At 40.6% G+C, this 25086-nt stretch overlaps 1 protein-coding gene across 1 annotated transcript in view; it reads left to right on the top strand.

The window, feature by feature from the left end:
* The window catches only part of LOC126273015 (C-Maf-inducing protein-like), an 879384-nt gene that overhangs the window by 840795 nt on the left and 13503 nt on the right, over nt 1-25086 (top strand). Inside the window, exons 8-13 of the mRNA XM_049976389.1 lie at nt 20062-20226; nt 20960-21052; nt 23516-23672; nt 23820-24074; nt 24475-24669; nt 24930-25035. Of these exons, the coding sequence (XP_049832346.1) occupies nt 20062-20226; nt 20960-21052; nt 23516-23672; nt 23820-24074; nt 24475-24669; nt 24930-25035 (971 nt within the window). The remainder of the gene's footprint in view (nt 1-20061; nt 20227-20959; nt 21053-23515; nt 23673-23819; nt 24075-24474; nt 24670-24929; nt 25036-25086) is intronic.

Raw genomic sequence — 25086 nt, 5'->3', positions numbered from 1 at the left:
GTGAATAGCTCTTCTTTGTAGGAAATGAAATGCTCGTAGGCCATATTTGGCCGGAAGGCCCCATCTGCAGTTCGTTCGGTAGCCTAGTGCAAGTATTTTTATTTGACATCACTTCGGCGACATGTGCGTCGATGAAGATGAAATCATGAGGAGGGCAACGCAGCACCCGGTCCCCGAGGACATAAAATCTCCAACCGTGCAGGGAACCAAACCCGGACCCTCTCCATCGCACTCAGCTACACTGACCACTCAGCTACGCAGGTGGATTTCGTAGGACATGTTATGTGTTTAATATTGTACTGAGAGACATTTTCGCTAGAAGCAGCGATTTCAGTGTTATTCAAGAATAACAGAAATACTTGACCTTTAAATGCGCCCCCTAGTCCTCCGCCCCCTCACCTGTAGGCCCACACCCACCCGTCAGGATATTTAGTACGTTATTCAATGCACTCCCTCCTATCACTGTATAATAATCTGCGACTACACGAAATTTTCTCCCTACTCGAACCGAGCGAGGTAACGCAGTGGTTAGCAAACTGAACTCGCATTGGGGAGGACTACGCTTCAAGCCCGCGTCCGGCCATCCTGATTTCGGTTGTCCGTGATTTCCATCAAAAAGCTTAAGGCAAATGCCTAGATGCTTCCTTTGAAAGGGCACGGCCGATTTTCTTTGCCCTTCGTTCCCTCATCCGAGCTTGTGCTCCGTCTCTAATGTCGACGGGGCGTCAAACACTAATCTCCTCCTCGTCTCCTCCTCCCCCCCCCCCCCCCCTGTCTATTCGACTTTATCTGGTCTTCGTCGACTGGGCTAATTTGTCAGAACGGTATTCGAGCATGCAGCCCGTCATCTGTGGTATGTAAGTTACATGCACGTCTACATCAAACGACGTGTATCTGGTGCAAAATCTTTATGACGGTTGTAAGTGATGTCGATCTCTGTGATGCACGACCCGCTGCGTGTGCGTAATCGACAAGACCCGGAAAAGTGGCTGACACGTGAGACAAGTGACATTGCACTTTACACGCAGCTGATATAAATGTCTGGTTGGCTCTGAGCACTATGGGACTTAACTTCTGAGGTCATCAGTCCCCTAGAACATAGAACTACTTAAACTTAAGGACATCACACACATCCATGCCCGAGGCAGGATTCGAACCCGCGACCGTAGCGGTCGCGCGGTTCCAGACTGTAGCGCCTAGAACCGCTCGGCCACCTCGGCCGGCAGTTGTCTGGTGATGGCGTTTACATGTATTTTAAAGAGATGATCATACTTATTCCATTTAGCGTTTTACAGATTTATAAGACGAACACACAAGATCAGTGTATTACAGAGATCGACATCATTTATAACTATGAAAAAGATTTTACATCTGACGGGCACGTCGTTTTATGTAGACGTGTACAGTATACAGGGTATGCCACTGCTGAAGAGTTACTCGTATATGCCCTAATATGGTATGGCAAATAAATGCTTTTGAAGTGCAGCTCATGGTGTGCAGTAAGGTGTCCTTAACAAAAACGTATTAAAAAAATGTTGAATACTGGTTAGACTAACGGCAAACTAGACTGTACGCAAGATAGGCAACTTTCCAAGGATTCGAGTGACCAATGTAGATAACTCCTACTCCATTTAATGTTGTACCACCGATGTTTCCTCGCCTAAGAATGTATCGTAAATGCTTAACCTAAATTTACAAACATATGAAGTATTTTCCCTATACCATATTCAGGCTCAGTCTGCAAAATTTGAGGAACAAGGTTTTATTGATGAACAAACAAGTAGATCACAATAATCCATTTACCAGTGAAGTTGGGACGGTAAGAAAATGTTCAATGTCTATGACAGAGCATAACAACAATAATATTTCCACTCCTTTGCTCAAAGGGGCGTTGTTTTGAATCATGGGCTTCGCATTTACTTCGTAAAAAAGTACACGTAGTTCTCATCCTGACTAGACGCTAATAGGAGCGATTCTCCAGAACATGTTTGCTACCTCTAATTTCTCATTTTATCACAGGATGGAAGCGAGGTCACGACACTAATTTAACAATTTAAGAGAATATTTCTTCTCATTCATGCTTACTAGTGGAGGTCTTTGTTATCTTTGCGAGGTCATGGCTGGATGGGAACCACGAGAGTACTGGTAGTGTCCCCTTTCAAGTCAACATTTTAACGGCACTTATGCGGCCCCCAGTAAGTTGTTTTTGCTTTGTGTTCATGGCATACGCTAAGAAAATACAGCACGCTCCTTATTAGCCAAGTTAACGTATGCACGACACTCAGTGGATAACTGAACAACACGGACAATACAAAAGACACGTTTTCACCGGAAACCGCTATATACTGAATTTACAAAGTGTGCTACCAGTACATGTCACATTTGAAATATCACTGTATTCTGCATTACTAACCAGAAACTGACTACTGATTTTCAAAGTCACTCTTGAAACACACTGTACTTCGAATCACTTGCTTTCAGTTCACTTTCAGGAAATACTCGACCATTTTTTCTGTTTCTGTTTTTCATTCTTTTTTTTATCGGCAACGGTTCCCATTCTCTGGAGAGTCTAAACATCGATATAGTCAAATGAATATTGTCACAGTTTCTTTTATAACAAACCAACCCATGTCAGTGCCTCGGTGTTCACTGTAACAAGTCTTTCGATCGCCTCGCCGTATCTCCCGTCCTCTGCCGAACATCCTTTGTTCTTTACATCTGCATCCCTTAGCTCAGAGAGGCACCCAAGATTTCGGCTCAGGGACCGTGCCCAGGCTTTAGTGCCAAAGCACTCAGCCTCGTCGTACATTTCCCCACTGCCATGCCACACTATCTGAGCACAAGGACTGCGAACGTGCCGCATTTAAATGTCAGTGCAGTCGCACTGCATACGACTTCGTATTAGCTACAATTCACATTTCTGAACAGAACAGTTCACAAACGAAACAAATTTTCGATAGTATAATTGTATCGGCATATGGACAGACGCAGACAATTTCAGAGTTTCGCACACAAGTCTCCACGTAATAGTGACTTACTTAGTTTCATAGGCTGAAACAGCTCTTTCACATTAATATATCGATAGAAATATTGTAGCACTTTTGCAGCTTCATTATGGACACTTGGAAATACTACCTGAGGAAAGCAACGTTGGCGCCTTGGACAGTTTTAACGTAAAAAAATTTGTCATTAAAATTGAAATTACCTTGCAGGTCAGTCAGTTATATCTGCATATGCACAGTGGGGCTTTCAACTGAACTGGCAAACGGTCTCTGAAACAGACGTAAGATTGACACTGCCCTCGAAACCTTTATAAAACTACATTTGTAATTCTTTTATGGCCCCATTGAATTCTTCAAACCTCATTTTTTCTTTAATGCCAGTGAGCCTAGATAACTGGACTGTCTTTTTCAGAATGTGTCTCTTCTACAAAGCAATTTTTCTTTTCGAATGCATTCTCATCAAATAGGAAAGATGTTGCCTTGCAATGTCTCACTGTGGGCAGTGTGTAATGACGCAGATTGTGCAATCCATTCCAGATGTTCTAATATTCGTTACGGCCCTTCTTTTTCCTTTATAAATTTAACAACAAGTTCGAGGCATGCCACTTGAATTAACCAACATACTCTGCAGTACCATATGAATTCTCCAAACCATTCGTTCAGTTCCGTTGAAAACTTTTGCAACTGACAACGGAATAATCCATGCAAAAAAATTACTGTTTACCATTCATACCACAATTCCAGAAAGAGATTTTCACTCTGCAGCGAAGTGTGCGCTGATATGAAACTTCCTAGCAGACTAAAACTGTGTGCTGGACGGGGACTCGGTATCGGGACCTTTGTCTTTCGCGGGCAAGCGCTCTACCATCCGAGCTATCCAAGCTAATCTGCCAGGAAGTTCATATCAGCGCACACTCCGCTGAAGAGTCAAAATCTCATTCTGGAAACATCCCCCAGGCTGTGGCTAAGCCACATGTCCGCAATATCCTTTCTTCCAGGAGCGATAGTTCTGCAAGTTCACAGAAGAGTTTCTGTGAAGTTTGGAAGGTAGGAGACGAGGTAATGGCAGAATTGAAGCTGTGAGGACGGGTCGTGAATCGTACTTGGATAGCTCATATGGTAGAGCACACAATTTAAATCTTCCAGGAAGTTTCATGCCACAATTTCTTCACATGCTCCATGCCTGCAAATTTAGCGCAAAGTGCTGCTTGATGTTACAGAGCAGTGAATCCCAACAGTCGATTGTTGTTAATTTGTTGTTCTCCCTGTCAACTATCTTTAAATTGTTTCTGAATGGTACTGTAATGTCGTTTCTTAGCAAATATGCAGTACCAATCGCTTATGAGAATTCTGAATTCTCATTCCTCACTTCTGTCATTCCCATTCATTTTAAAATATTGTGACAATAGATGACTGGACTGCCTCTTTTTGCGCAAACAGCCACTGGGAGCAGTAAACGTACTTCGTACCACAAAAGAATATCTAAGGGCAAACAGCGCTCTTTTTTTTGCTGAAACAGCCAGAAATATGCAATGATTCGGCAAGCCAGATAATTTGCACCCTGGATAATTGGCAGCTTACTGTGTCATGATCCTGTAACGTGGATTCTGCATTAAAAAGGGGATCATTGCTGTAGAATAATGACGCATACCTTAATGCTCTTGATAAAGATGAGTGTGTCACAGGCATATTTTTGGATCTTTCTAAGGCTTTTGATACAGTCGACCACAAGATTCTATTAAATAAATTAGAAGCATTAGGAATAAGAGGGGTAGCTAATGACTGGTTTCGATCATACCTAACAGATAGGGTACAAAGAGTAGAGATAACACATACCTCAAATAGATCTAAACATTTAGTAAAATACTTATCAGAACCAAAACATATTAATATAGGGGTTCCACAAGGTAGCATATTAGGACCAATACTATTCCTGATATACATCAATGACTTTCCCAGTAGTGTTACTCATGGTGAGAAAATTCTCTTCGCTGATGACAGCAATATTATAGTCACTGAGAGAAAAAGAGAACTCCTTACCGAGAAAGCAAATGAAACTCTCAAGGAAGTTTACGATTGGTCAATAAGCAACAAATTGACATTAAACATAAAGAAAACTAATGCCATGAACTTCAGTTTGAAGAGGAAAAATGACAATGTTAAATTAAATGTAGATGGCACCTCTATAAACTGTGTAACAAATGCAAAATTTCTAGGAATGAATATTGACTCTCAGCTGAAGTGGTGCGAACACACAAAGGTACTTGCAAACAGAATGTCACCAGCATGTTATGCCCTTAGAATTCTATCATCTGTGTGTAACATGCAGTGTCTTTTAGTTACATATTATTCATATGTACACTCAATTCTTAGCTATGGCATTCTTTTTTGGGGAACAAATCCACAAAATATGAACACAATTTTCAAACTCCAGAAAAGAGCCATGAGAATAATAACCAGAAATAGTAGTCGAGCTCATTGTAAAGATCTGTTCAAAACACTGGGAATTTTAACTGCTCCATGTGAACACATTTACCAGTCAGTTGTACACATCAAAAGTAACATTGGCAATTACTGCACAAACAGCTCTGTCCATGACCATGCAACAAGAGATAGACTCAACTTACATTTACCAAGAAAAAATAAACATAAAACTCAAAACAGCATTTTCTACCAAGGAACAAAACTGTACAATAAATTACCAAAAGAGATTAAAGAAATTTCAAAAATACACTTATTTAAGAAGGCAGCTAAAAAGTACCTGTTATGCAATACATTTTATACATTGAAGGATTACTTAGATAAAGCAGAGTAGGGGTTTGATAAAAAAATTTTATACCAACAAATAATAATAATAATGATGATTATAAAACATCCAATATTCCACATAACACCTTCACTTTATTATTTTTCTTCTTTTTTCCTTTCTAGAGACACTCTCCCCTCAAGCTATGCATAGCACAATACTAACACCTCTTCCTCTTTCTGAGCTCAACATCTCACTCATTATGAAGGGATGCTGACTCAGTTTTTCAGGATAGCAAATGGGAACTTGCAGTACAGAAAATGGCCCAAGGATCACCTGTGTGTGTGTGTGTGTGTGTGTGTGTGTGTGTGTGTGTGTGTGTGTGTGTGTGTGTGTGTAGTGAGTGAAGTGTTATGAAACAATGTGTGTATAGTGTGTGCAGTGACTGATAGTGAAATATGAGTGAATAGTGTGGCATTACATTATTTAATGAGTTATTTGTAAATAAATTATTGTATACCAGGAGTAAAATCTAATGATTGTCTCTAACTAGAAGTCTGTAAATATATGTGTATACGAATTAGCTTATTGTAAATTGATCTAAGCTTGTAAATACTTTGACATGTCCTATATCCTTGTAGAAAGAGATCTACGGATGAATAAAACTACTACTACTACTACTACTACTACAGCCCCCCCCCCCCCTCCCTAAAAGCATTTTATCCGTCTAACCCGTACCTTGCTTTAAATATACAGAAAAGTAAAATTATACTCTTTGCAAAACGAAAAAACGTACAGGTTGATTCTTAAAAAGAAGAAAACAGCAACCAGCCCCTTATAATAATGCTACTTATTCACATAAACAAGGCACTTAACCAGTTTTGAACCGACAGATTCATCATCAGACGTCTGTTCACGTTGAGATACACATTTGTTGGTGTTTGCATTAGTTTACACTTTTTATTTCCACTTGGGGTGAAAATTCCTTTTAACAATTTGCACGAAAATGAAGTGGAATGATCACGCTGCTGCAGTTTTTATTTGGTTGCCTGCTGCTTGTGGCTTTCTTCTGGTGAATTTTGTGCGTGTGACCTTGCTAGTAGGCACACACTACGTACAAAGACAAGCTTTGAAGGAAAACAAATGAAGCGTCTGAAATGGACGACACAGCTGAGATAGCCACTTTTCTAAGTTTTACCGCATAGCCAGCGGCATTGATTGTTTTGAACATGCATTCACTGACAGTGGAAAGTGGGCAAGCGACCATGTTTTTCAACATTACACTCTGACAGTGTAAAGTGGGCAAGCGACCATGTTTTTCAACATTACACTCTAAACCCAGAAAAACGAGGAGAGATTGCGGAGGAAGAAACTGATGACGCCAGCGCAGCAGGCCATTGAAGCAGCTTTCATCTTGGCTGATGGCACTGAAGAAACAAAATGAGATGACGATGAAACTGCTGGTAGCGATACTCCTGTAGCTCCAGCCTCTAAAAGTAAAAGTAAATGTCAATTACTGTGGTAACAGAATGTGAAACTCGTACAGGGTGTCTCTACTAACGGTCGTCAGGAACATTTTCTCTGGTGTTTCGGCAGACATTTGAAATTTCATTCTTACAAAATGTAGCTGGAGTCACCTCAAACAAATGCTGATCATCGTGTCCGTCATGCGACGCCCAGAGTCAATGGAAAATGTCGGTTTGTTTCCCGTTACAGACAAAAAATGATTTTTAAAGTGGAATATTACATGTCCTTTCGACAGAGCGGTCTCTGATTAGTGTAGTGCGATATTCCTTCAACGCTGTGCATTATCGTAAATAGTAAGTGTGTTACCGGAAATGCTCCAACATCGACAACAGCGCCGTGGGCCGCACTGACGGCTTCTGAAGAAGCACGGCTCGGTCGCTGATTATTTTTGGTGTTTTCCTGTTCCTGTTGATACACATCCAGAAAAGCAATATCGCACTAGACTAATTTGGGGCCGCTCTATCGAATGGGCACATAAAAATCCATTGCAAAATTCATTTTGTTTGCCATCGGAAACAAGCAGACTCTGTCGGAGCTGAGCGTCGTATGAAAGACTTGATGAATAGGATCTGTTTGGGCTTGACTCCAATTACACGTTGCAAAAACGAAATTACAAATATCTGGCGACCCACAGAAGAGAGACCTGGTAAAATGTGCCGATAGCAATAGGCATTTTTGTGTGCTGCTTGATGTGAATGCGTCTGATTATGTTGCAAAAATTTGATTTGTTGTAGAATTATGGAACATATTTTGTGTTCAGACATAATGACCTTTCTAGACTCTGAGAAGCTCATCTGCAGAAACCAGCACGGTTTTAGGAAATAGTGGTCATGCGAGACACAGCTGGCCCTCTTTGTGCATGATATTACAACAGACTCTAGATACCGGCTCCCAGGTTGATGTCATATTTCTCGCTTTCGAAAGGCGTTCGACTTAGTTCCGCACTGTCGCTTGCTACAAAAAGTGCGCGCTTACGGTCTATCCAATGACATATGCGGTTGGATAGAAAGTTTTCTGAGCACTTTTTAGCAGTATGTCGTCCCGAACTGGGTAACTTCAACAGAAACAAAAGTAACAAAAGTTTTTTTTACGATTTAATAAACGATCTGGTTGATGGTATTGACGGCGGCCTTAGACTGTTTGCTGATGATGCTGTAGCCTACAGGAAAGTAGTATCACAAGAAAGTTGTGAGCAAATGAATGAGAATTTGCAGAAAATAAATGCGTGGTGTAATGACTGGCAGTTATCTCTCAATATTGGTAGGTGTAACCTAGTGCGTATTACAAGGCGAAAATCCCCATTAATTATGAGTACAAAATAAATGATCAGTCTTTGGAAGCGGTAACATCAGTCGAGTATCTGGGTGTGACTATTCGAAATGATCTCAAATGGAATGATCAGATTACACAAGTAACGGGTAAGGCGAACTCTAGATTGCGGTTATTGGTAGAATCCTGAAGCGATGTAGTACTTCAACAAAGGAAATAGCGTACAATGCGTTAGTTCGTCCAGTCTTAGAGTACTGTTCGTCTGTGTGGGACCCTTACCAGTTGGGTCTGATTCAAGAGATTGAGAAGGTCCAAAGAAGAGCGGCAAGATTCGTGACTGGTACATTTAGCCATCGCGAGAGCGTTACAAATCTCATAGAAAGTTTGAAGTGGGACACACTTGCAGATAGATGACGCGCTAAACGGAAGGGGCTGCTCACTAAATTCCGAAATCCAATTTTCACCGAGGATGTAGAGCACATATTATCACCACAAACTTTCAAATCGCGTAATGACCATCATTCAAAGATAAGGGAAATAAGAGCTCGTACTGAGACGTTCAGGCAGTCGTTTTTCCCTCGCGCAATCCGCGAGTGGAACAGGGTGGGGGGGGGGGGGGAGAATATGACTTTGGCGCGAATTGGGCCCTCAGCCACACACCACTTGGTTGGTAGCGGAGTATATATATATGGATGTAGATGAAAAATTATACAGTCACTATTGATAAATAATTTTTGAGAGAAAAAAAAGAAGAAAAGTATCGTAGGTAAGGCAGGTGGCAAGCTTCGGTTCATTTATAAGATACTGGGAAAATGCAGTCACTGTAGAAAGGAAACTGCTTAAAATACACTCGTATGACCTGCATTACAATACTGCTCGAGTGTGTGCGACCCATACCAGATAAGACTAACAGGAGATTTTGAGCGTATTCAAAGAAGCGCAGTACGAATGGCCACAGGTTCGAAAAACAAAGTCCTGCTTTCGTGTCTAGGTCCGGCACACAGTTCTGATCTGACAGGAAGTTTCACATCAGAGCACACTCCGCAACAGAGTGCAAAATCCGGTCAGACCACTGGTTTGCATAACTCGTGGGAGTGTGTCACAAAGATTCTGAAGAGACTGAACTAGCAGATGCTTGAAGACAGATGCAAACTATCCCGAGAAAGCATACCTACAAAGTTTCAAGAACCAGCTTTAAATGAGGAATCTAGGAATACCCTACAACCCCATTCATTCCGCTCCCGAAGAGACCGTAAAGACAAAATTAGACTAAATGTAGCACGCACAGGGGCATTTAGCAGTCGTTATTCCCGCGCTCCGTAAGGGATTGGAACGGGAGGAAACCTTAACATTTGGTGCCACGGTTAATACCCTTTGCCGTGCACTTAAGTGGTTTGCAGACCGTACATGCAGATGTAAAGGAAGTCTTCCGTGGTCTCTTACAGCTACTGGATACTATAATTACTTTTTGCGTTCTTCATGACTGGCTGTAGAGCCGAAATCTATGCTAAATATTTTTATTCAAAGCGAAGACTATAGGAAACATAGCATCAGCCTGGCATATAGCTTCTACATAATTATGTTTGAATTATGATGTGATCTAAGCTAACGGGGACAGAAACGCTCACATACGTAGCGACCCCAAGTGGCGCTTTGTGGTATCCACCACGCTCCGTTTCGGCAGTGAGTTGGCTTCCGCCTGATAGTTGCCTGCAGGCACTGAAGGCTGGGAGGCACTGAGGCGTTGAGGAAAGAGGAAAACCTGCCCGCTTCTTGTCGACTGGCGTCTTCGCTTCGGTGGCCGTGCGCACAGAACACATCTAAGAGCAAACTAGTGTCTGACGCCTACGTTTGAGATAGCCGGGGACGACTTACTCGAGGAAGTCTCTTTCGGCACACAGCGGCTGCCCTTCCGAGATTGCCCAATTCGAGAGTCGGATTTGACTCGTATGAAGTATACGTTTCTCGTCCAAACCTGAACTGATACTTCCTTCAATAACCTGGCATACACAAGGATTGTCAGCCTCTGGGGCAGAACAGTAGCAGAGGATCACGTAATCTTAGGGAAGAAACTTTACAATTTCGTAGAAACCCAACCGAAAACATTCAATAGGCATTACCATTAAATTTCTCCTCTGGAAAAGTTTGAAGCTGTAATAAACGAAATTAAGCATATCGTGAAGAAATTTGTTCAGACGAAATTTTATTTAAAAAACTCTTATCTGCTTCAGATTAAAAGGGAAAGCGCTTATCTTAACCATGATGGTAACACCTGCAGCGGGGATCTAGCTGTGAAATCCATGTCCGATGATTTTTCACGGACTGTAATAAAATATTTTTCTCGTTTTACATATAATGAACCCTTTGAGTGCAAGGTCGCAAACGGACAATGATGTTTACGGCATTCGACGACCCACATATTGTCTGCCATGCAACCAAAATACTGGTTGCTAATGGCAACAGGGGGCTGTACTGCAGGTACCCAATGGTGAGCACAGCATGAGGCTACAGAGAGCAGTTGAACTGCTTAGTCGACGATTAACACTCAATAGTGCTAGAGTGCTCGTAGTTTTGATACAGTGCAGAGCAATCGCAACGATAAACAAAGCAAACATTGCATTATATCTACAACAGTTGCCGGAGTTGACATTTGGTCAGAAAAGGGCCCAAGGAATTTCGCAGAGTGCGAAAGATGTGTCAGATCAAATATTAGAGTTTCTGCAAGATGAGTCAGTGGAATATATAGTGTCGTATAAACTCGAGTGTGCGGACATTGTGCATGAAGAGTACAATGATGACGATACGTGCTTAACAAGTGGAAGTCATACTGAAACAGGTCACTATCATAGTGACCTATTAGGTAATGCACATCAAACTGCGCACGTCCTACACTGTGTGATCAAAAGTATCCGGACACCTGGCTGAAAATGACTTACAAGTTCGTGACGCCCTCAATCGGCAATGCTGGAATTCAGTACGGTGTTGGCTCAACCTTAGCCTTGATGACAACTTCCATTCTCGCAGGCATACGCTCAAGCAGGTGCTGGAAGGTTTCTTGGGAAATGGCAGCACATTCTTCACGGAGTGCTGCACTGAGGAGAGATATCGATGTCGGTCGATGAGGCCTGGCACGAAGACGGCGCTCCAATACATCCCAAAGACGTTCTATAGGATTCAGGTCAGGATTCTGTGCAGGCCATTCCATTACAGGGTTGCTATTGTCGTGTAACCACTCCGCCACAGGCCGTGCATTATGAACAGGTGCTCGATCATGTTGAAAGATGCAATCGCCATCTTCGAATTTCTCTTCAACATTGGGAAGCAAGAAGGTGCTTAAAACATCAATGTAGGCTTGTGCTCTGATAGTGCCACGCAAAACAACAAGGGGTGCAAGCGCCCCTCCATGAAAAGCACGACCATACCGTAACACCACCGCCTCCGACTTTTACTGTTGGCACTACACACGCTGGCAGATGACGTTCACCGGGCGTTCACCACACCCACACTCTGTCATCGGATCGCCACATTGTGTACCATGATTCGTCACTCCACACAACGGTTTTCCACTGTTCAATTGTCCAATGTTTATGCTCATACACCTAGCGAGGCATCTTTTGGCATTTACCAGCGCAATGTGTGGTTTATGAACAGCCGCTCGACCATGAAATCCAAGTTTTGTCACATCCCGCCTAACTATCATAGTAGTTGCAGTGGATCCTGATGCATATTGGTTCCTGTGTGATGGTCTGGATAGATGCATGCCTATTACACGTTATGACCCTCTTCGACTGTCAGCGGTCTCTGTCAGTCAACAGTCGAGGTCGGCCTGTACGCTTTTGTGCTGTCCGTCTCCCTTCACGTCTCCTCTTCACTATCACATCGCAAACAGTGGACCCAGGGATGTTCAGGAGTGTGGAAATCGCGCGTACAGACGTATGACACAAGTGACACCCAATCACCTGACCACGTTCGAAGGTTGTGAGATCCGCAGAACACCCCATTCTGATCTCTCACGATGTCTAATGACTACTGAGGTCGCTGATATGGGGTACCTGGCAGTAGGTGGCAGCACAATGCACCTAACATGAAAAACGTATGTTTTGGGGGGTGTCCGGATACTTTTGATCACATAGTGTAGATTACAGTGGTTACAAGGGAAGCAGTAGTCGTTTGCGCAGCTTCAAACAGTGCTACAGAATTGGAAGACATAAGATAACGAAATTTCAAATAAAGCATCAACTTGCTGCTGCACAGTGACCTGAGGAATCGGCCCCGAAAATTTGTAGATGAGATAATAAAACTTATCCCATCGTTCAGTAAGAAATATCGTTTCAATTCCGACCAAAGTGGATTTGAAGAGGACGTGCATGTGAAAGAAACCCTGTAAATTAGAGGTACCAAGAGAGTTGTATCAAGATCAACTAACATCAGTGCCTTAACGCATTGGTATACTATTATGCCGACAGTTAACCTGGATGGTAAATTGACTAGAAAGTTTTTTACTTTTCTGTAAGAAGTTGGAGATACTCTGCCACCTACGATTCTTTCTCGTGTGCGTGATGTTGCAAGGGCAGTAGGGAATATTTCCTCACAGCAAGCAAAAGTGGGAAAATGGGTGTAAGAGAACTACAACCATGGTTTGGGCACTGCTTTTGGCCAGTACCTGGTCAAAATAACGTGCTTGTTCTTGATTTCTGGTCTGCATATAAAAATAATTCTCCTTTAGAGCAAACTATACATCCTGAAATGTGTGTAACATTGTAGTTACACTGGATCACTGGACAAATTCAGCCACATGGTGTTCGATTGTTCCACGCCAATATAACATATTATAGCATTATCTGCAGCAACACCTTGAAGGATAGCCAGTTTCAGATAAGCTCCACGGCAAACTTTCGTGTGTGGTTGCATTCTATCTGTTCTCACCAGCCTGTTACACTTGTATGATTCTATCAGCATTTTTTAATAGTGAATACCTAGCTGGAGGTCCCCCATAGTTTGTAACTTGTAAGAAGTTCGCCTTGGATCCTGATGGTGAGAACCATCGTGATCATGTAGCGCGCCAATTTTCATTCGATGTTCATTGTGCAAGGTCATGGTTTGTTTTGATCATTTCCTGAACGCCGACTACGTCCATTTCGTAAAGTGTGCAGGATTTTCGCAGAAAATTATTTCTAAGAATTACGGGCGTAAAATTTATGGAGGCAACCTGGCAATTCAGAACGTTAGATGCTTCTGTAATTCTGCTATGCGAACACCGTCCACCCGGGAAGTTTCGGACTGACTTTATTCCCGGCATGTAAGCAATATCAGCCCAGCAACTGCGGTGGCAGCTTGAACTAACAACTGTAAACAACATTATGTGCATTCGATCAGTCAATTGTAAGCAGTGGACGAGCGATCGTAGTGTGTCAACTTGTTGTCACAAATCACAATAGAATAATATTTCTAGACTGACGATCCAAAGAAACTGGTACACTTGTCTAATATCGTGTAGGGCCTCTACGAGAACGCAGAAGTGCGGCACGACGTGGCATAGACTCGACTAATGTATGAAGTAATACTGAAAGGAACTGACTCCATGAATCCTGTAGGGTTGTCCATAATTCGGCAAGAATACGAGGGGATGGAGATCTCTTCTGAACAGTACGTTGCAAGATATGCTCAATAATATTCATGTCTGGGGAGTTTGGGGGCTGACGGAAGTGTTAACATCAGAAGAGAGTTCCTGGAGCCACTCTGTAGCAATTCTGGGCGTGTGGGGTGTTGCACTGTCCTACTGGAATTGTCGGAATGTACAATGGACATGAATGAATACAGGTGATCAGACAGGATGCTTATGTACGTGTCCTCTGTCAGAGCCGTAACTAGATGTGTCAGGAGCCCCATATCACTCGAACGGCACATGCCCCACACCACTACAGAACCTCCACCATCTTAAACAGTCCCTTACTGCCATGCGGGGTACACGGATTCATGAGGTTGTGTCTACACCCGTACACGGCCATCCACTCGATACAGTTTGAAACGATACTTGTCCGACAAGGCAACATGTTTCCAGTCATCAACAGTCCAGTGTCAGTGTTGACGGGTCCAGGCGAGGCGTAAAGCTTTGTGTCGTGCAGTCAACAGTACACGAGTGGGCCTTCAGCTCCGAAAGCCCATGACGATGTGTTTTGTTGAATGGTTCGCCCACCGACACTTGTTGATGGCTCAGCATTGAAATTGCAGCAATTTGCGGAAGGGTAGCACTTCTGTCACATTGAATGATTCTCTTCACACGTTGTTGGTCCATTACTTTCAGAATATTTTTCCGGCCGCAACGATGTCGAGATTTGATGTTTTACGGTATTCCTGATATTCAGGGTACACTCGTGAAATGGTCGTACAGGAGAATACCCAACTTCATCGCTACCTCGATGCCCGTGTACCGGCTATACCACCACGTTCAAATTCACTGAAATCTTGTAGCAGGAGTAATCGATCTAACAACTGCGCGACATACTTATTGTATTGTATAGGCGTTGCGGACCTCAGTGCCGTATTCTGCCTGTTTACGTATCTCTATATTTGAATACGCATACCTATACCAGTTTCTTTAGCGCTTCAGTGTAAATCAAGCGTTCGAGAAAACTGTGTGCATAGTTTCTCCCGTACACCTTGACTCCTGAACAAAAACGACAAGGTAATGAAAGTGCAAAATGAGGACACTTTGTTTCTGGAAAAACAATCATAATGAGTGATTAGACTTGGTGTTATCAGTGCGAACCAACCACGAAATGGAAAAGTGCAGAAATTTACGCGAAGGGTCAACACTTTGATTACCTAACAGCAAGTTGAACAACATCCGAAAAAAGGTCTTTTCTGATAGTTTCACATGGTTGTGAACGTTCTGTGCATTGTTCTCAAATGGCAGGGAGATAATGCTGAACACCTAAAACTTTAAAACCGTCGTCTTAACGTTACTCAACTTTTTTTATTAATTCACTCTCCAAACTTTTTCGCCTGTCTTTTTTTTTCTTTCTTTTTTTTTCTACGAGGGTTGAATATTTTGCTTTATACGAGACTGGTTGCGACCCAACCATTTGCACAGAATTCAGTGCAACATATATGTTTACATGCCAAGTCTTCCATAGAAAAGTTGCACTGTGCAAAGAAATGAAAACCTTCCATTTGTTTTGACTAGAACCAAATTTACATGTGCTCCAATTCATTTTGCCGCTTATTGTTCATTACAGATACACTGTGTGACCTGTTACAATAGTAATACCTAATGAGGGCTTCGATAAGTGAAAGAAAGCAGATGTCACACCCATATACAAGACTGGTGATGGAAATGATCCACAGAACAATGAACTAATCTCATAGATGCCAATCTGTTCTAGAAACCTGAAATGTACTCTATGCCCAATGCCTACCACCGTGAATTCCGGAAACATCCCTCCTGCGAAACCCAATTGAAGCTTTTCTCACATGGCACTGTGAAGGCCATAGGTCAAGGCAGCCTTGTGGATGCAACATTTCTTGATTTTGACTTGGTGCCATACCAATGTTGATCAATAAAAATCTGATCATATGGGGCAGCAAACAAAATTTCTGACTAGATTGAGGGAAGATGCAGAATGTCACCGTGGATGGAGAGTCATTATCAAATGTGTTCTCTCTGAAAATGTAGTGGAACTCTTGCTGTTTGCTTTGTATTTTAACGGCAACATCACACTTTCTGCAGGTGATACAATTATCTATCTGAAAAAAATCTGTATAAATATCTAGTCAGACATTTATTTATTTAATAATTTTACTTTTGTATGTAGCCACAGTAATATATATTTCTTTTTTTGAAAGATATATATCTGCCATTTGACTATAGAACAGGTTTATTTCACAATCTAGATTTCGACCTTAACCTATTATCAAGTGTTACAACTACAACAGATTAAAGCACAATAAAAGCACGAGTAGCAAGTATCAGAAAATTAGCAGGACAAACAGTTAGGTTTTTAAACTTTGCTACACTGTGTCTAAGCAGCCACTGGCATTAACAGTCCAATGACAGGTAGATCTTTCAAAAAATTATTGATTTATTAATTATTGATTTGTATACTGTTGGTCCAGTTCACATGAAGATTGCAAGGGTATGGAACGAGTCATAATTATACATGAGGGCAGGAGACTCACATATGCTAATAGATAAAAATTGTAATATGTGTATAGGAACAAAATATGCTAACAATTATAAGCTTAGGTTCCAAAAAGGATCAGATATGTAAAACAATAAATATTAAATTATAATAATTGCACATTACAAGCTACAAATTTGATAGAACTGAAGTATATCATTGGCCTGATGCAAATTTCTGTGCCAAAGTAGGTTATCGTGTTCCGTTACAAAGTGATAATAGCAGATATTACAAGTACAATGTGTTGTATGTAACTTACAACGTAGAAATGTTTACATTAAAGAATTCATTAAGGGAATACTGCTAATATACTCTAAGATGGAAAAAATGATGCACCACAAAGGAAATCTGTAGATTCATGTGCATGTAAAGGTAAACAAAAGATTACAATTTCAGAAAAATGTCATGGATTATTCAAGAGAAACTGATTCACAAATTGAGCAAGTCAGTGATGCACTAGTCCATCTCTGGCCCTTATGCAAGCCATTACACAGCTTGGCATTAATTGATGTATTTGTTGTATGTCCTTCTGAGGAATATCATGCCTAATTCTGTCCAACTGGCGCATTAGATTGTCAAAAACCAAAGCTAGTTGGAGGTTCCTGCCCAAAATGCTCCGAGCCTCTATTGAGGAGAGATCCGGTGACTCTGCTGGCCAAGTTGGGGTTTGACATGCACGAAGACAAGCAGTAGAAACTCTTGCTGTGTGCAAGCTGGCTTTATCTTGCTGAAATGTAATCTCTGGTTGAGTTGCCCTTACAGGCATCAAACTGGGGCACAGAAAATCTTCTGTATACTGCTATGCTGTAAGCGAGCTGTGGATGACAACTAAAGGGGTCCTGCTATGAAATGATATGGCGTTCCAGACCTTCACCCCTCTTTGTCAGCACATTTGGTGGATGACAGCTTTGTATCCCATAGCTGTGCAGGGCATCCCCAAACACATCTTTGGCCTTGAATCTCATTGACTGGAGTAAAAGTGTCTTCAATGATGAGTCCTGCTTCGAACTGAGTCTCAATGACCAGCAAAGACGTGTCTGGAGGTGCCACGCGCAATGGTGTGATACCAGTCAGACTGTTGACCACTGTAAGGGGTGACATCCAGGAGTGACGGTCTGGGGTGCCATTTCATTTCATGGCAGGACACATTTGGTAATCATTCGCGGCACTCTTACAGCAGAGCAGTATGTTGACAATATTCTATGTTTCAATTTGTTGCCCGTCATCCCAAGCCATCCTGAGCTTAAATTTCAGCAATATAATGTCTGCCCCCATGCAGCAAGAGTTCTACTGCTTATCTTAGTGCTTGTCAAACCCAGCCTTCGCTAGCAAGGTTGTCGGAACTCTCCCCAGTTGAGAAGGTTTGGAGCATTATGGGCAGGACCCTCTAACAAGCTCAATATTTTGATGATCTAATGCGCTAATTGGACAGAATTTGGAGGACTTCTGACAAATCTGTCAATCAATAATAAACATAAGGCCCAGAGGCGCACCAATGCATTACTGACTGGTTCAATTTGTGAATCGCTTTCTCTCAAACAAATCATTGAATTTCTCCCTAATTATAATCATTTGTTTCTCTGTATATTTATATCACACGTAATGTTTCCCATTCCATCAGGATAATTTTTTAATGGTGCATCATTTTTTGTTTCTCAGTGTATTTCAATGTTGTGCAAAAATAGACAAATTACCTTAAATATACATATATGTAAAAATATGCATTTTACAAACTAAATATTCTATGACTACAACCTCAGAGAATCACAGTTGGAATCTGCCAACTCAAGCAAATGCCTGGATGTAACAATTTGTATGATCCTGAAAAAGGATGACCACATAGATTTAGTCAAGGGTAAAGCAGGTTGTAGGCTTTGGTTCCTTGGGAAAATACAGTCAGTCTACAAAGGAGATTTCCTTAAGATTTACTTAAGCTCCCCATTATTGAGAGAATTAGAGCAAAGTGTAGTTCATTGTGAGGATATTGTGCCTAGGATGCTAGTGTGGCCTATTCTTGAGAACTGCCTGAGTGTTTGGGATCCATACCATGTCAGATTAAAGGAAGACATTGAAACAGTTCAGAGGCAGCTGCTAGATTTATTACCGATAGGTTTGAACAACATGCAAATGTTATGGATGTGCTTCGGAAACTCTAATGGAAATCCCGGGAGGGAAGGTGATGTACCTTTTGCGGAATACTATTCAGAAAATTTAGAGAACTGTCATTTGAAGCTGACTGCAGAGCAAATCTACTGCCTCCAACATACAATGCACATAAGGAGCACTAAGACAATATATGAGGAATTTTGGCTCATAAGGAGGTGTATTATATACAGTTGTTTTTTCCTCACTCTATTTGCAAGTGAAATAGGAAACGAAATCACTAATAGCGGTATGGGGTATCCCCTGCCATGCACTGTATTGTGGATTACAGAGTATCTATGTATATATAGATCTTAAGATATTGGTAAGTATGTGGGACCTGTACCAAATATGACTATCAAGATACCAAACATATTCAAGGACAGGCAGCACAGCTGATTACAGGTTTGTTTTGACTCGTGAGAGAGCATCATGGAGCTGCTGTAAAACCTGAATTGGCTGTTGTTTGTAGATACTATGTCAATTATCCTGCAAAAGCCTACTTAGATGGTGTCAAGAACCAGTATATAATGAAGAATCTGGATGTACAATTCAACCTCTTGTATATTGTTTCCATATTGACCATGAAGACAATATAAACTAATTACAAAATGCACAGAGCATTTAAGCAGTCATTCTTTCCATGCTCCATATGCAAATGCAGCCAGAAGAAACATTAACACATTGTAAAATGGGAAGTGCTCTCTGCCATGCATTTTGCAGTAGTTTGTAATGTATGTAGAAGTAGAAAGACACCACACTCAAATTCTGTATTTCATTTTTTCCTCTGATGTTGGCATTTCAAATACATGTAGCACATGTGACATCTGGAGAAGTAGTGCTTCTTTGAAATTCATTGTGATTATATAGCAAGTAATGGTTACTGCCTGACAGGACACAATGTGGGAGATAATCAGCAAAATTTACAGTATTGTGCTATGTGACAGCCATTTGAAAGTTATTTAATAAAAATATGCCAGTGGTATGGGAAGAAGCAAGGATGACTAGAACCTGGATAATTAATAATTAATATTCACTGTACAGAAAAAATGTATTTAAAAGAAACATTCATTCACTGATGCCACAAACCAATCCTTCTGTAGTTTCCTTCATGCTACTCTGTAGGATTCATTTCATGCAAAACAGTATCAACTGTTGCTATAAAATTTTGAGTTCCATAATGGATGTGTTGCAGTGTACATGGGGCAAATTCTGGCTGTCCACATCCTCGTGTGCTGCCTAATCTTGTATCCGTGTGCCTGGCTGCAGTTTTTGCCCACTTTGAGGCTCGCCGTAATGGCGTACCACAACCAGCTGATGATCAACAACTTACCTGCTGCCTTGCCATCTTTCTCGCTGTGTAAGTATTTGTAAGTCTTGCTGTGTAATTATCTGTGAGTCTGTGTGATTAATGAAAAAAAATGGGAATGAAAAAAGTAAGTGTGTACTTTGAATGTTTTTGCAATTTAGAAATTTTGTTAAACTAGTCTCCTCCTCTAAATTTCCTGCCACTTATCTTGTTCCTTTTGCAACTGTCCACAAATATTTTCTATACTTGAGGCTGCCGATATGATGCCAGTCTGTGAATCCAGAAAATTAAGGCCAAAAAAAATGCTTCTATTCTTTGGGATGCTATTACTTTCAGTACTCTGCATGATAAACACACCTGGATACATTGCTTCCACTGTCCCCACACTGCTTACTCAAGAAACTCCTGCTTACTCAGGAGTGTTGGTCATCAGATAGCCATTGCTCAAGACCTAAGTGCTGATTTTTAGTTCAAAATTTTTGGCATAAATGTACTCCTCCTCATGTACTTGATTGTCTCTTATTATCTGGGTGGTCCTTCTTTACTGTCCACCCAAATTCTCCGTTAGCTGAAGTAAGGTTGAAAAACTTACAGTTCTACTGTTGTGTCATATACTTACATCCCCCCTCCAACTAGCACATGAAAACATCCTTTCTCCGCCATCTGTTTCCACATTTAACTATAAATTTTACTGTTGGGTGGAAGATTTAATGTATTTTTAAGTACTTTAGCTAAAATACATTTTCCATGCAAGCACTAATTTCCGGTTCTGATTGTTTAACAGCTCTGAATATGACGACTGGAGGCCTGGTCTGGCACAACTATTGCAGCCCATCCCTTTCCCTGAAGATGCCTTGAGATGTGAACCATTCACCAGGTAAGGTAAATAATATCTGTGTCAGAAAAGTACTTCAAATGGGAGCAAATTATTATCTTTTGATAATTTTCTACAATGGTACAAAACAAGTTGTGTTATGAAGAGGTATACAATCTAGCATGCAGCATGGAAATAATCACACACAGAAACAAATGAGTATTACTTTCACAATTATAATGCTGACAGTGCAATGCTCAACTGCAAATATTTCAAACTTCATTAGGTAATTAGAGAGAGTACTCATAGACTTGGTAAAATAACTGGGAAGTCAGTGTGTTGATATCAGTTTCATTTTGAGGAGTACTGATCAAGAGCATCAAGACCTTCAGTGTGTTCACCACAATATCATCCCAACAAGAGTAGGACACAGCAAGACAGTGAAAAAGAATTTACTTTTAAATCCAGCTGTCTTTCATCACGTATATGTGAGCCCCTAATGAATTGTAGCAATAAATAGCAACAATAAATCATCTCCATCAGCCAGGCTTAGCTAAGAAGAGAAAAACAGACTTTCATGCAATCATAACTGCTGACTCATTCAAATACCCAGAGTGAATTTACAGGACTTGTGAGATTAATTTTACCAAGGGCACAGAGTATATGAGAAATGTAATTCTTTCCTAAAAGTATTTTTTACAACACGATCAATGCAGTTTTTCTTTACAACAGGTCAGTGGCAATCAGAGTGGAAGCTGAGAGAAAAGGAGGTCAATAACTAAGTTCAAAGTATCTAATATCAGGAAGAAAGAGTTAACATTCAATGCAGATGACTAGCTGTAATGATGAGTTAAAGGTACACTATAAAGGATGGTATGAAATTCAACACCATGTCATTAAAAATTGAAAAACTATGCTCTGTGCATAAAATATTCAAAACTCTAAGAATAAACCAAAAACAATTTTGATCATTATTAGTGATGAAATGAATTACCTCTTCAATGCAAATGAACTTAAAGACCCAGATGGTAGTAGCTGTAAACCAGATGATATTAGCTTCAAATGATCAGACATTAAATTCAATAAATCCTATCTAACATCAGCTGAACACACTGTAACAAAAGTTGACCATCAAAAGTGGATACATTAAATTTGCATTAAGCTCTTTTGAACAGTCCAGTAAGATCTGTGCAATTTGTTTTGTAAGATAAAAACTAGACCAATAAATACACAATTCATTAAACAGTTCATGGTGCATTGTTTCATTGATCCTCATGTTTTAATAATTCTTAGGCATAAGTGAAGGTTTCTCCTTCCTTAAAACATGATAAAACTCCTTCCTTGTCTTTCTCTTCACCATTCCAGTTTGAACATGTTTTTAGAATTTATCCTTCATACAGCCTTTTTCACACCCAATCAACTTGTTACTTACTGCACTGTTTAAAAAAATTGACACCATCTCATTCTGTTTGTCTTTCTTGTTCTTCTGCTGATTTCCTACAAATAATTTTTCTCCCCCACTCCCCCTTCCATGCTCTTCTCTCTTGCATTTCTTTCTCTTCCTCTTCTCAGCTTTTGTTGATAACTGATATGACAATGCTGAATATTAATTAAAGGAGTGTAGTTATTTATGTGTATATGCTAGCACTTCTCAGCTATTACATAATAATTATTCTCTTTTACCAACTTAGTGTGCTGACTGTAACTTTTTGTCATCTTCTAAAATGAAAGGAGTGATGCAGAATAGTACAACAGAAGAAAATTTTAAGTTAACGGAAACAGATGATGCAATACATTACTCAAAATCACTTACTTACTACTTCTCATAAAACACTCACATAAACAGTGGAGATACTCACCACATATGGGAGGTATTGATTTGCAGACAGGTGCAATGAAAATGACTGCCAAAATGTTTAAGCCTTCAAACAAAGTTCTCCTTCTGAGGTAAAAAATGCACACACATTCACACATCAGCACAATACTGCCTGTTGTGTAGAACTATATAGTTCTCAGTAACAAACAGAAGGCAAATGTGTGTGCACTTATATGGTAGTTCCTTCCTGATAAACCATGATGTATGCAGTCACTTCACTTCACTCTGCCTCACCTCATGGAGGTGAGTCAGCAGCTTCAGTTGTTGCCCATGTCTTTCACAGCGAACACTGTCATGTGCAAAAGAATTTCCTTTAAAAATTGCTTTGTAACTTCACTTACCAAAAATAACCACATTACATCATGTAGATTTTCAGATGCATAATGCATCACTGTGTTCACAATATGGGAACCTAACTAAACACCACGGACAAGAACGCTGAACATACTTTTCTTATTATATCTTCGATGCAGTATGTTGATAGGTCCTACGCAAGCGTCATGTTTCCTGCTTGACTTCTAATTTCTCACTCATTCTACTAGTTGATATTTACACCTTTGGCAGAAATATTCAGAATTGTTTTAATTTTATATCTGTTCTTAGGTGCATGCTGATATTCCAGAATTATAAATGTTTCAAACCAATTGCAGGAATTTCATGCCGGTCATCAAGAGGATTGGAACAGATACCCGATGTGAAGTTCATCAAATGGTTCTTGGAATTCGAGAGGGGAAAGAGGGCTGGTTTCATATCTATTGCCCTTCAAACACAGTCTGTACTGATGAAGGCGAGCTATGGTGCCTCATGGTATGTGGTAAAAGTGAAATAAAATCTCTCTTTCTTCTCCTGCACTATGTCTTGTACTCCTTTCAATATGTTAATACTCTTTGATTTCTAATTTATTATACAAATAATAACTCTATTTGCATCTGAATAGCCTCTGTGTTACTGCAGTTGCAGACATTGCTCCAGTGCTGCTGCCGTCGAAAAAGGTTTATTTCACAATTAGCGAAGCAACTGGAAGCATGCCTGCTTTTGGCCTTGCGTGATCAGGGCCCTGCCCAGGAGGCACTTTGCCTTATGCTTGAGTGGCAGTTGTTGGAAACTGAAGACCAAAGGATGCAAGCCGTCACAACTTTGCAGAGTACTGCCTCAGGTCGACAGCACTATGCTGCTCTTTGTCAGCGCCAAAAACATTTGAGAGAATTGGTAAGTCATATTACTTTTAATATTACTTTTAATAGGGTCAGAATGTTGGAAACAGAATGCCATCTTGTCTGAGATTGTTAATGGATGCTTCAAGTAATAAGACAAATTAGCAGTATTATTTTGTCACAGTTCATTTAGTTTACAGGATCAGTCTCAGCATGATACAAGCCGCAGCAAGAAAAAGTCATTCATGTCCTATGTATCTATTCAGATGGTTTCACTGCTTCCAAAGCTTTTGTTTGCCAGGTGTTTGAATATACATTGTTGTTGACAACAGTAACTGTTTCATCTGAAGATTAGGATTTATTGTTGTTGATCAATTTTAGTAAGAAGTATGATGTTGTCGTATAGTAGATAAATTTATACTAATGAAGTATTGAGAGAATGTGAATATTTACAGCAACAAAAAGGTGGACCAAGGAAGTTAACATTACCAAGCAGGTCAACGGATGCTGACATTGCTCAGCTGTTGAGCTGTGGCTCATTCGGAAACCTTGAATGCCTAAGTTTGGCATTTACACATGTGACAAGTGCCTGTGCTGAACAGCTAATCAAGCTGCCAGCTCTCAGATACCTCAACCTCTGGGCCACACAGGTGAGTTTTGTACAACAGTCATAATAAATAAATAGTGTGTCTTGCCTTTACTCATGACGGGATGATTCCAAGTATCAGAAATTTCTCACATTCAATGGAAAAAGCACTGCAATAGCAAGATGGTAAATTAATACATTCTGGCTTAGAGGAATATTCAAAATCAGCCAGAATACTAGGTTTATTTCTGTTTCAGACAAAATACAGTTAAATACTATATAATGCTATCAAATTATTAAATGACTGTTTTTATTCCCAAACAGTTTGGTGACTCAGGTCTGCTGATGATATCAGAACATTTACACAAATTACAAGTACTAAACCTCTGTGAGACCCAAGTATCAGACAAAGGAATATCTGCTCTTTGCTGTAAGTAATTACTCTTTAAAGGTTCTGAGTTTATTACATCACTAACAGACA

The sequence above is a fragment of the Schistocerca gregaria genome, chromosome 5 (genome assembly GCF_023897955.1).
Source record: "Schistocerca gregaria isolate iqSchGreg1 chromosome 5, iqSchGreg1.2, whole genome shotgun sequence".
NCBI lineage: Eukaryota > Metazoa > Arthropoda > Insecta > Orthoptera > Acrididae > Schistocerca > Schistocerca gregaria.
This window is presented reverse-complemented; position numbering and strand designations above follow the sequence as displayed.